Source organism: Pogoniulus pusillus, chromosome 17 (genome assembly GCF_015220805.1).
Source record: "Pogoniulus pusillus isolate bPogPus1 chromosome 17, bPogPus1.pri, whole genome shotgun sequence".
NCBI classification, from domain to species: domain Eukaryota; kingdom Metazoa; phylum Chordata; class Aves; order Piciformes; family Lybiidae; genus Pogoniulus; species Pogoniulus pusillus.
The window spans coordinates 5,717,448-5,729,940 of record NC_087280.1 but is presented as its reverse complement, the minus strand read 5'-3'; the positions used below and the strand labels follow the sequence as shown (position 1 = coordinate 5,729,940).

The 12,493-nt window shown below is 39.9% G+C and overlaps 1 protein-coding gene across 4 annotated transcripts in view; it reads left to right on the top strand.

Moving 5' to 3' along the window:
* TLN2 (talin 2) overlaps positions 1–3,296 on the top strand; it is a 164,418-nt gene extending 161,122 nt beyond the window's left edge. For all 4 annotated transcript variants that reach the window (XM_064157421.1, XM_064157422.1, XM_064157423.1 and 1 more), the window contains 2 exons: positions 199–324; positions 434–3,296. In XM_064157421.1, coding sequence (XP_064013491.1) covers positions 199–324; positions 434–562 — 255 coding nt within the window. In that variant the 3' untranslated portion in view covers positions 563–3,296. The remainder of the gene's footprint in view (positions 1–198; positions 325–433) is intronic.
* Positions 3,297–12,493: the final 9,197 nt, after the last annotated feature.

Sequence of the window (12,493 nt, the reverse complement as noted above, 5' to 3'; positions counted from 1 at the left end):
TTTTCAAACTATAGGGAATTGTGTTTCCCTCTGTATCAGATCGTGAAAGATTTATTTGCTTTTCACTGGGGAAAAAAAAAACAAACCAAAACACACCTTTTTTGTGTAGTCAAGCAAAGATGTTGGGGTTTTTTTTGGATGCTCGGGTGACTGTGTGTGTTAGGCATTTTTGTTGTTACACACTTTCCTTTTTCAAAGGCTGCAGGAAATGCTGTCAAGCGAGCATCAGACAATCTTGTCCGGGCAGCCCAGAAAGCAGCATTTGGGAAAGCAGAGGACGATGACGTTGTGGTCAAAACAAAGTTTGTGGGTGGCATTGCTCAGGTTAGTACAATCACTCAAGAAGTAAAGCAGACAAGAACTATCGCAGAAGTGTAGTGTTGCTTTATAGACAGTATTCCTTGCTGTCATAATTTATGCTTCTGTTTTCTAGATCATTGCAGCTCAAGAAGAAATGCTGAAGAAAGAGAGGGAACTGGAAGAGGCAAGGAAAAAACTGGCTCAGATCCGCCAGCAGCAATACAAATTTCTACCCACAGAGCTGAGAGAAGATGAAGGTTAACCTGCTGAGATTTTTTTTTTCCCCTTTTTTTCCCTTTTTTTTTAACTTTTTCTTTTCTTTTAAAGAAATAAGCTAAAGGAGGACAGTACAGTGAGAACTGCTCTGACAACATTCTGGTATGCCAAGCACTTACCTAAATAAACTGCCTGTCATAGCCTTGGATGAGCAGAGGGCAATAAACAATTGTTCTTTTTCATCTGGTCAGCTGAGATGCGTGACGATCAAACAATGGTACAGTGTTAGGTTCATCATTCCTGTTCCTTCCTTGACTTGTATCTCAGGAGAGAATGTTTCATTTTTTACTAAAGACACTAAGTCAGTATTATTGTCACTTTCCTGATGATTGAGGTATTTATTGTTCCTTGACTTGTTATAAAACATTCATAATATTAATAGGAAAACAGTCAAGAGATGATCTTTCATATGATAAATATCACGTGAGCTGGTGGTTCTCCCCCAGCTACCTTTGTGAAAAGACCAAGGCGGAGAAGGATGTGTATGTCTGACTGGAGAAACATGCATGAGAGTGGATTTGAAGAAGATGCCTGTCCTCTTTCAGTGTGATATAGCTGGTTCTCCCCAAAACTGGAGGAAGTGTCTCTGCACCTGTTTGCACTATTGCTCCTTACCTGATACCAACAAGCTTCTGCTTGTGCAGTATTTAGGTTTACAAAATGTGGCAATAGCCATTCTTTAAAAGAGCTCAGAAAACAAAGATATGGAAACCTTGTCACTGCCTCATTACTAGGAGGTTCATGAAGGAAAATGCTGTTTCAGTGATATACCTCTGATGTGTGACTACTTTTACAGTATTACCCACACATACATCTGCTCTAACATTGGACTGAATAGCTTGCATTTTGGCTCATACTGTGGGATTTCTGTTAGAATGTATGTTAGTCAAAAAAGGCAAGTGCCCAGTACAACAAAAGACTATCACAACTCTTTTTTTTCCTTTTAATGATTTCATTTAGAATTCTATTCTTTTGAAACCTGTGGGTATTGTAGGAGGAAAGAATAAGTGATTTACAAGTAGACTTTTTCTGTGATACATTTTTTTTAAATCTGGACACTAGGGCATTTGTGTTCATAGCTGATATTGATGAAAAAGTACTCCTCAAGGAATTGCAGAGAAGGAATAGCAGCAATCAGCAGTCTTTGTCATCAGCTGCAGAAAGGTATAGTATGCTCTCAATATCTCTGTTGTGACCTAAACAATAGTAATAGGGGTAGAGTTAGCAACACGTTTTACCCTGTCAAAGAAAGAGCACAAATCACAGCAACTTTAGCAAAAGCTAGACTGTTTGACTGACTACAGAAACACATCTCTCCTAACACCAGTTTCCAACATGCCTCAAACTCAGCTCCAGGCCTTTTCAAACAATAACATCAAGTCTATTTAGGTCAGAGGACATTGCCACTTCAGTCCTTCTGAAGGCTGTGCTATCATTTAGATACCTGCCAAGTACATTCAGCTGAGCCTGTGACGTTACATGCATACCCACCTAGTTGTCATTGCTGCAGAAATACTTGTCTTGTAGACTCAACAGTAACCCCCTTAGTGGTACTTTTATCAGTTTAGATAGTGCTAACTCTGCATTTAAGTTACCTGCATGAGCTATAATTATCAGGAATCTTGTCACACTAGTGTTAAAATATATAGGAAAAAAAAGACTAGACAATTGATAAATACTGAAGTGTACAAAGTTTATTGTTAGTCTCTTCTCTGGTGCAGACGTGTTTCAGACTCGGTAGAGTTGCTGGAGAATTCACAATCATGAGAGGAAAAAAAGGGCAAATCCCAAATGGAATTGCTGGCATTGACAGATAATGCTGTGATGTGTAGGCTTATGTGCATATACAAGTCTTTTCTATCAGAGACATGAAATTTTGAGTTCCACTTACTGTGAGCAGTGTCACAGAATCTTGACGCTAAGAATTCCTACACCAAACAAAGGCTTCCTGTAATTTTTTGGCAGGGGGTAAAGTTAGTGTTTATTGCTATGTGACTTAAAGAAAACTCTCATTATTTGGTCTCATTAAAGCACGAAGATGATGCTGTCCTTAGCACCATGCCAGTATTTTATTGTAGGTATAATACTGTTGTCATATATTTTGATCAGGATGGTATTTTCCAGTTTGAAAGAAGCCAAAAACCTGGTCCAATGCAACTATGTATGGAAATTGTATAGCTAGAAAACTTCATCAGCATACAGGAGAAACGAGCACGCTCAAACTGTGTTCCAGATGAATTTGTTTGGGTAGTCCATTTTAGCACAGTTATTTTGAGACCTTTCTATTTCTGATTTAATGCCCTTTTTTCTCTTTAGCTATTGTGCTTCATAGAAGAACCACAGTCAGATGAGTATCTGAGCTCAACAACTGAAGTATTTTTTTACTCCAATTTGGGGTCTTTTGAGAACCATTAAGAGAACATAAGCTCACCTAAAATCTTTCAATTTTTTTTTTGTGCTGTTATAATTTGCAGTACCACTGAAGTCCACATATGAATGTCAGTGGAGTTTGGAACAGGTCCATGCATTTATTTGGCATGGGGACTTGCTGGAGGAAGTGACGAGTTGGAGTAAGGGATGGAAGGTAGTTAATAAAGAAAGATGTTTACTTTGTTCTGTTAACTTGTGAAATGGTAAGCAAGCTCTGTTGTATCTCGCTCTTCTTCCTGTGGAATTCACTTTAAGGAATTGTATACAAATTAAAAGCAAAATGCCTCAAAGTTGTTTGTGTACAAATAGTCTAGTGTTGTTTCTCCAGCTATTCAGAAAATAATTTGAGCTTTTTATCATTTGTCTATATCTTTTCTACATCAGAAGCCTCAAAGCAAGAGAAGTTTTCAAACAAAAATTGAAGGCTAGACTCTTGTTTCATCTGTCTCTTTCCCGTTGACTTCCTGTATCTTCATTGCTTAATTCCTAATGACAGATGAGTGCATAATCTAGAAACCTCTTCACTAAATGTGTTCAGCTCATGAGCATACATCTGCTTCTAATCACTCCAAACTGAGAAGATACTCACCCTAGGTGTATGGCATGTGCCATCACTGTTTACCTTCCCAGCATTTTTTTAATCTCTGAGTTTGGGTTTTTTATTTTTTTTAATTTCTGCCACATACTGTGAAGGTGTTGTCCATGTGTACTGCATCATGATTAACAGAGAGAAAGTTATCTGCCCGTAACTCATGATTCCTGAAACCCGCTCTTCCCAACTCTCAGTAATAGTCATTAAACACATTGTTTATGTTAATGAGCAACACATTTGTGTGACACAGAGTTTCTGATGCCAAACACAGTAACATGCAAACTCTGCCCGTGGGCACAGTGCATGGCTCAGCGGAGAGCAGAGCAGAGATGCTCGAGTGAATGTCACTGAACGCACACAGCACTGGGTAGAGCCCCATGGGTGTATTGCAGCCCGAAAGGCAACATCCCTGCTTTCATCACAGTGCTCATAGAGGCATGCTGCCAGACTCAACACTGCAGAATTGTTCTGGGCTGCATTGTTTCAGCATCAGAGAAATTCAATAAGAGAATCAATCTCAACTAGACATGGCCCAGTTCAAGGGGCAGGCTGAAGCAACCTCATGTCTTAGAGACTGTGGAAATGCTATACCTGTGACAGTTCATACCTGACAGCATGATTCCTTTTCCCAAAAGATTGTTATCTGTCATTTATTGAGATACAAGTAAGTGCCACTTTGATACTTTTTAAACTGTTTCAAATAATGAAGCAGTAGAGACTTTGGTTTTCTCTCAAATTAGTGTGCATTGTTGCAGTGGAAAAATCTTCTGCTCCAAGACAGTCTTGTAACTGCCTAAGAGACTGGATTCTCACTTCAGTGCCTTCCCTTCCTGTCAAATTTTTAACCCCAAAGGCACAAAGGTATTTGTAGTCATGCTGCCATACCATTATGTATACCATCTTTATGGTTTAAAAAAAAAAAAAGTGCTTCTTATTGGGGGTTGTGTTTTCTTTTTGATTTCACCAACAGTAAGCCCTTGAAGGAATTCCTCTTTTTTTCTTCTGTATTGTAGGTATTTGTGACTTGTGTTGCACTGGTTGTCATGCAAAGGATTATTTTGCTCCTTAAACAAAATAAGGCAGAAGTTGTATCTACCTTCAAGGCTGGGAAAGTGAGAGTTCCCAGGTGAGAGAAGAGTGTGCTGTGTAAAGCCCTGCTGCCCAGACAAAACTAAGCACTAGCTGGTGATATGTCAGTGACCGTTCTTTTGAAAAAGGCAAGTTAACCACACTTACATAACTATATTCAGAAGTCAAACACCAGTTATTGAAGAGTGTTGGGTGCTTGGTGATGGTGTTTTTGATGAGAAGGCTAGTTTTGCTTTTCATTCAGCTTTTTCCCATGTTAGATGCAACTAAATGCATGTATGTATAGTTAGGCTACGTCAGTTTTCCAGATGAAAGCTATGCCAGAAATCTTGCCACTGATCAGTCGCTTTATAACTAGTCTGATGTTGCTAGGAGCAGGGCTCCTGTTTCTGTGTGGCATTATCTGTGCTCTTCACTATATGTGCACAGGTCTCTGAGTAAATGGTAGCTTTCTCCATGACAGAAACAGGATTGAGGAAGTGTTTCTTTCAGGGTTGGTCATCTGAAATATTAAAATGGTGGCTATAGAGGCCCCAGGCATGTATTAGGCTAAACTGCTTTAAAATAGCTATAAAAATATTTTTAAATGGCTGTTTTAAAGTACTATAAAAAAGTATTTGGAAAATTGTCTCTCTGCTGTTAATTTATTTTCAGTTGGATTGAAAACATTCTGGACCCTATTGTAGGGACTAAGAAAGTTAATTCTCTGCACTTGCACAGTAATGCCAAAAGATTTGAAAATTAAACCACAGGGTATGATATGCTTGCATCCTTTTTGACCTGATCTTTCTTTACAAGTTACTTTGCTTTTCTCTCTCCTGGTTCTGAGCATTTATAAGAGCTGGACAGTTTCTTCTTCAAGCATTTTTTAACATTAAGTTCTCCACCTGTGCAAGTCTGCCAGTTATATCTACAGTGGCAGGAGAAATACTAATATATGAGGTATATTCATGTCCAATTTGGGTAATACAACGCTTCTATAACAAGCATTATTTTATTTCCCTACTGGTTGTTTAAGTATATTTGTTTTCAAGAAGATAGTAAGTGCTGGTGACTACTTAGCCTCTTAAAGTATCCACTGTGAGGATTTATCACAGATGAGGAAGGTTTCTTTTGTCTTCTTTACCCTGGTACTGCTTTCTAGTGAAAAGCTCTTTATTAAAAATAATAACATACAAACATTAAGTTCAAAATGTCTAAAGGTGAAAATTCACTCCTAGTACCAAAGGAAATGTTAATTCAGCAACTTCAGAAGCATTTTGACATCTGTGAAAGAAATTTCCTTGGGGTAATGGCTTTAAACTGAAAGAGAGTAGATTTACATTAGATGTGAGGAAGAAATTCTTTACTATGAGGGTGGTGAGACACTGGAACAGGTTGCCCAGAGTAGCTGTGAGATGCCCCCTTCTGGAAGTGTTCAAGGCCAGGTTGGATGAGGCTTGGAGCAACTTGGTCCTCTAAAATGTATTCCTTCCCATGGTAGGTGTTCTTTCCCATGGTTCTTTCCCAACCATTCTATGACTCTGTGACACAGCGAGAAAATGGTGCTGGCTGTTTTCTTGATACAGTTCTTGCTCTTAAAGTGTTGAATTTAATAATACTGGTTGGAATGTTCAGTGACACATAGAACAATATTCAGTACCTTCTTGGCTGTTAGCATTATCCTTTTGGTTTAGAATAACTGCCTCAACTGCTCTGTCTTCTATGAATATTGTCTTTGTGGCTGTTTGTATTTTCTAGGGTGCAAATGACCCAAGTAAAAAAGATTCACACAGAGTTTTTTTTCCAGCATTATAGGTGATCTTTGCATTCAAGCTACATTGTATATTCTGAGTTTGTCTTTAAAATGTTTACTGGAACATAAGTCACTATGCTATTGACATGATTAAGTCTTGAAAAGAGTGATCAGATTCTGGGGCAGTGGGTATATTATAAATAAGTATTTGCACTGTCTTGTATATTTTCCAGTTTGACAATAAATGCATTGCATTTTATTAAGGACGTCCTGCTGGGTAATAGTTTTATCAGCACCGCTTCTGAAAAAGAAAAGGTATTCAGGCCCCAGCTCACCAAATGTTGTTGCATTTACATTCAGTATGAACAAAACAAAAACTCCACCCAAAACAGCAAACAATCCTTCATACTCTGTCAGCAGTGGAGTTACCTCAACTTTACCTAAACGGGAATAAGGCCATGCTTAAGGGATTTCTCAGATGACAAAGTTTCAGACGCTCAAAGGGGCATTGTACAGGGTATATGCTTAACTGCCTGTTGCTAGTTAGAACCTTCTGTGTCATATCTATTCCAGGATCGCCATTGTGGGGTTCAAGTATCAATAAGAGTACTCTGCTCTTAGAGACCATTTATTTTTTGTGGTTCATAAATCACCACAAATGAGTCACTCTTGTTTCACAGATGGCATAATTACATTCCAGGAAGGGACATAATTCAAATCCACAGAGCAGGCTGCACTGAGTGCAAGAGCCAGTCAAGTTCCTACTATCCAAGAACTAGACAGGCCAGTAGCAGCTACACCCAGAAAAAGGTTAATACTTGTAATCCCATCCAGTTACTGATTGGTCCACATTATCTTTGCACTAATGTTTCTGCACTCTGACAGCTTCATAAAAATCAAATGCATTCTTTTTTGGCAACTGTATAGCAGAGGGTCTTAAACAGTGATTGTGATTTATACCAAGAAAACCATCTTTCACTGCCAGTGCTTTAGACAAACATCCTGTCTTCCAGAGCTGAATTTGATCTGCAAAAATCTTTGCTTGGTGCTTTACACTGTAACTGCTTCTGTTAAGGCACTAGCCTCATCCACTCAGGATGAGGATGGTGTTTTTTCCTAGTCTATTTCTACAAGAGCTTTTTTTCCTACAACAGCTTTAATGCTTTGGACAAAGCTCTTGCAGCCTATTTAAATCAATCTCCTCCTTTAACAAAGTTTCTTGCAAAGTATGATGAAGATCCTGAGTCACTGAAGCTGTAGTGTGACACTTCTAACCACAGAACCAGTTTTGGAGTTTACTCACAGAAGCCTCTAGTCATCAGCAGCTGCATGAGATGTAGACCCTAACAACACCACACTAATGATTCCAGTCTGTCTGCAATTAGTTGCTCTTTGCCTTTGGCCATATAAGCATGAGTATTTTGTCTCTTCTACATATTCATCTTTTGTTTGCATCTTTTTAAATGATAAGTCAGTTGAAATGGCATTATATTTCTCATATGCCATCACAAAGTCTTTTAAAAGGTGGGGGGAGGGGACGTGTCATGCATGGCAAAGTTGGTGTGAAGCCTTCACCATCTTAAGCGCGTGTTAAATGCTTATGTTTGAGACATTTCTGTTCTTGTCTCAAGGAAAGCACATTGTTTTGCTAACAATTTAAATACCTTTTTTAAATTGTTATATGATATTTAGTGAGTTGACAGCCCAGTCACTGAGACTGAGGTGTGTTAGGAAACTAAATGGGTGTATTCTTCAAGCCCAGACTGAACTACTGCCTCATGGAACCAGTAGTGGTTTCAGCTGTTTGCTTGCCAGCATAACTTTTGAGTATGTTTCTGTTTGCCTCAGAAAAATGAAGATGGGTGAGAACTTTGGCATAAACATAGTTGTTCTTGCTGACCTCATATATATCACTGACCTCTTCTGATTTAGGACTTTGTGTTACTGAGATTCCACATATGAAACTTAGGGCTAGAAAAAACACAAGTTCAGAAAGAAGACCTCAGAAAAATAGCTTCATTGGTCATTCTGTTGTGCTTGGCTTGCAGTCCAGTTGCCATCCTCTGTTGTTTGCTGGTGATAATATGGTTAGCTGGAATAATTCTCAAGCAAAAACACAGCTGTGAGATGCCTATGATGCTTTCAGATGCTGTTGCTCAGCAATCCAAGCCACAGAGGAATTTTTTTTGTTAGTTTCTTGACTGTTGGGGAATCATCTCAGATCTCTTTCACATCATGGGAGCAGCTCTTTATTACCTGACTCAGTTGTATTTTGGCTTGTCTGTGATCTTACAATGTGAAAAGATGATAAATGCAAAAGTGTCTTTTCAAGGGTGTCCTTGCTCCTTTCCTAGAATTGAGCAAAACTCTAAGTATGTTTAATATCACAACTAAATGCATCCATTTGAACTAAGAGCAGAAGTGATAAGAGTCTGTTCAGATCTCTCCCATCTTAAAGGTAATACCTACTACAAAGATATTTTTCAAAGCAGCAAAGTTTACATTGTTTGATACTCATTCATAATGTCCATTGATGAAGACAACAGGTATTTCCTTTTACTTGGCTGTTTCACATCCTTCTTTCTCCAATCTTAACACGCTGGATGGTTCCTCATAGTAATTTCCTTTGAGTGGAAGGCAGAGCTGCTGGATACAGAATAGAAAGTCACCTGTTCTTCTCTTCTGGGACTGTAAGACAGGCACAGGTTAGGAAGTGGCTTTGGAATTTTCAGAGAAGTCTTTCAGTCGTCTGGGTCACATTACAGTGGAATTGAGGTACTTAGCAGAACTTCAGATATGTATGAATGTGTACTGGAAATGGAGCTAGCCAAACAGCACGGGCAAGTCTAAATCCTCTGCTGGAGAAAAACAAAATCACTGTGAGCAAGAGCAGGGAGGGCAAACTATGAGATAACAGCTTTCCACCCTTTTATAGACACAGTGAAAGAGATTGTTGCTTCTCTACCATGATGCAAAAGGGAAACAGAACAAGGATTGGGGGAGGGGCTGTGCTTGAATTTTCTTGTAACAAGTAAATGCTGGGATACTTTCAAATTCTTAGCAAAACTCTAAAAATGCCTAAATTGAGACAGCAAGCAGACAGCTGAGGCTTTTTTTTCAGGTATCTTCTGGGATTATGCTGTCTGTAGTTGCATCCTGTCAGTAATAATGGCAGTGTTGAACAGGTAAGTCACACCTGTGGTGACGCTATTAATGATGAGTTACAGAATCATGTTTAAAACTAGGTAAACTCAGATGTTGCTTTGGTCTTTTTTGATCTTGCAGACAAGTAGGTGGTGGGTTTTGAGACATCCCTGCATTTCTGAGAGTCCAGGCCACCTTCAGAGCTCAAAAAGAAATACGTTCTGTAACTGGGGCATGTTGAAAGCCATGACTTCATTTCTCAGAACTTTAACAGTTGTGTAGCTCAAAGACAAATAACTCATCCCTGGCTGGTCCCTATAATAACACAGACATCCAGAAAATGCCTAACATTTTTTGGTTCACTACTTGGGATCAAATTCCTCTGATTTTGTTTCCCTCTGGACTAAGAACAGATTATTATTAATGTCGCAGCACTAAGGAGAAATTTTGCATCTCAGTTCAGCTTTGTTTCCCCACATGCTATAGGGTCCCTGGAAAATTCTACTGCATCAGCACTATTTCGTCCAGTCTCGTGTCCAGCTCCTTCCATCAGCAGTGAGTCCCTGTTGTTTCATTCAGAAAAAGCACCTGTTTGCTCAAAACCTATTTGGCAGCTTTTCAGCCTAACTGCTTCCACAGAGCCCCAGGGAGCTCTGCAGAGCTGCTGGTTCCTGCAGAACTAATTCTAGGTGCCAAGTCTCAATGTCCTGATGACATTTTCTCCCTACAGAAACTCTTCCTTGATCAGAAATTTTGAGCTGTCAAAGCACAACATTTCAAAGGGCAAAAAATCTGAAATAAACTGGAAGGAGAGTCTGTCCTGGAGCCAAAGTGAAAGTGTTTTAAGAGTCTGAGAGCAGATACGGCTCCTCTGCATAGACAAAGCATGACGCTAAGTGCAGATTTGGGAAATAGGGAGCTATCTAAATTCACAATACTGGTGGCATAAGAGTAATTGATATGTATTGGTCCCGAATTAGTTTAGGCAGGAAGAGAATTCTGAACTAGTCTTTTATTATGGCTAGAGGGGCCTAGAAATCAACCTTCCACAGACATCAAGAATGAGAAACAAGCTTATACAGTCACTGTAAGGGTTGGTCTTGGCACCCTTCTGTCTCTGTCCCCTTACAAAGTGTTACTGAAATTTGTGATGGGAACCCAGTGCTAGGGTTGCAGGTTAATCAACCTAAATCCCTTAATCTGAACAATTGCCTGGATTACTGTAGTCTGTGGAAAGCGATCTGAGCTTTCTGGGAACAGTGTTACAGCGCAATGCTGTGTTTTCCCCAGCAGGGCTGGCATGATTCTCAAGCGTGCATGATGTGAGACATGCTGTACGATCAGGCACAACTACAGCGATACATGGCTGGAGTTAGGTACCAAGGCACTTGAGCTGCCTGCTGTGTCGTCCAAGCACTATCTGGTGCAGACTTCCAGTCTCTGCTTGTGTCTGCAACCAAGCCAACCTGTACTCTAGTGCATCCAGTTAATTCCTCTGCTATTGCAAGTACCACCAACAGAAAATTTTCTCGTACTTCAATCCAATCTACCTGTTCTGATACAGTTTCTAATGCTTTCCTGGAGATCTGCCAGGAGTTGGGTTTTTTTTATGTCAAGTTAACTGTATCTCATTGAATCAAGAAGATGGAAACAGGCTTATATAGTATCTCACAGGATTCCTCTCACACAGTCCTGAGTGTTTATAACCTGCCCTTCACTGCCTCGCAGGTTTACACCAAAATCTTGACCCTTCTCTCACAGCTTGGCCAATTTCCTACAGCTCTTTTATTCCATCATTCGTATTATTCACTGCCTCAAATAAAATACAGAGTATTGAAGTAGAGGGCTAAGTAGAAAGGAAAAGCATTTGAGTGATAGAGCCTGGAGACAGTGGTTGCAGCAGAGAGTCTCTGCTGCTAAATTGTTTCAGTGCTTCTGAAGCCCACTGTTCTTGCAGAGGCCACTTCCCAGCAAAGCCTGACCTGCTGTTGAAAGCTGCATTTCCTGCTTCACAGAGCTCTCAACCAAAGCACAAATCAAAAGGAGCAAACCCAGTGTGGATTCTGGCAAAGATCACACTCTTTTCATATGTAAAAGGAAAGCATTTAGCCTGACCTCATAAAAGGGAGAACTTAAAGAACTATTCTGCACTTTGAAATCTTACCCTCGATGGCATGGTAACAAAACGCTGACTTGGGAATTTCAGCAGCTCATTTCATGTTCTGCTCAGCCCGCTGTACTTCCTGAACATGAATTGGCCATTGCATCATCTCAGGAAAACGAAGGTTATTGGGTCACTGGCTGCCCTTACAATCTGCTCAGTAAGGAATTTCTCGAGGGTATAGATCAGTGCCCAGAATAACACTGACCAAGGTCTGGAAAATAATACTGCTCCAAGCAGAAACCTCTTAAAAGTTTTCAGGAGGCCTACCGTTTGGATCAGTCAGCAGCACACCCCCTCTAGAAACCTCACCTAAAACAGCTGCTTTCAGGAACCGTGGAGAGAAATGGAGAGTCCAGATGACTTTGCTAGCAGCTTAGTACCTTTCTTAATACATGGGCCTGTGCTAACTGAAGAAAAATCAGAGTCAAGATTTTCTTGATCCTATTTGCCTCCAGAATATATCAGGCAAACTTTTCTTACACAGCCACTCACTCTACATGCAAACTGCACCCTGGAGTGCTGGTATGGCTGCAGCGTTTTGAACCAGTACTGCCTCTTGCCTTGCAAATTATCTATATTCTGTTTGTGCTATACAGAGACCTTTATTTTGAGGGGCAGAACAGCAGCTGCCACCTCTGGATTGTGTACTAGACTATAAAGGACAATTCAATGGCTTTGAATTGCAGTACACCATTTCACCAGGGAGTAGATCCTGGGACTGAAAGAAACCTGCCACTTGTTGGGCATGTCCTGTGACAGACAA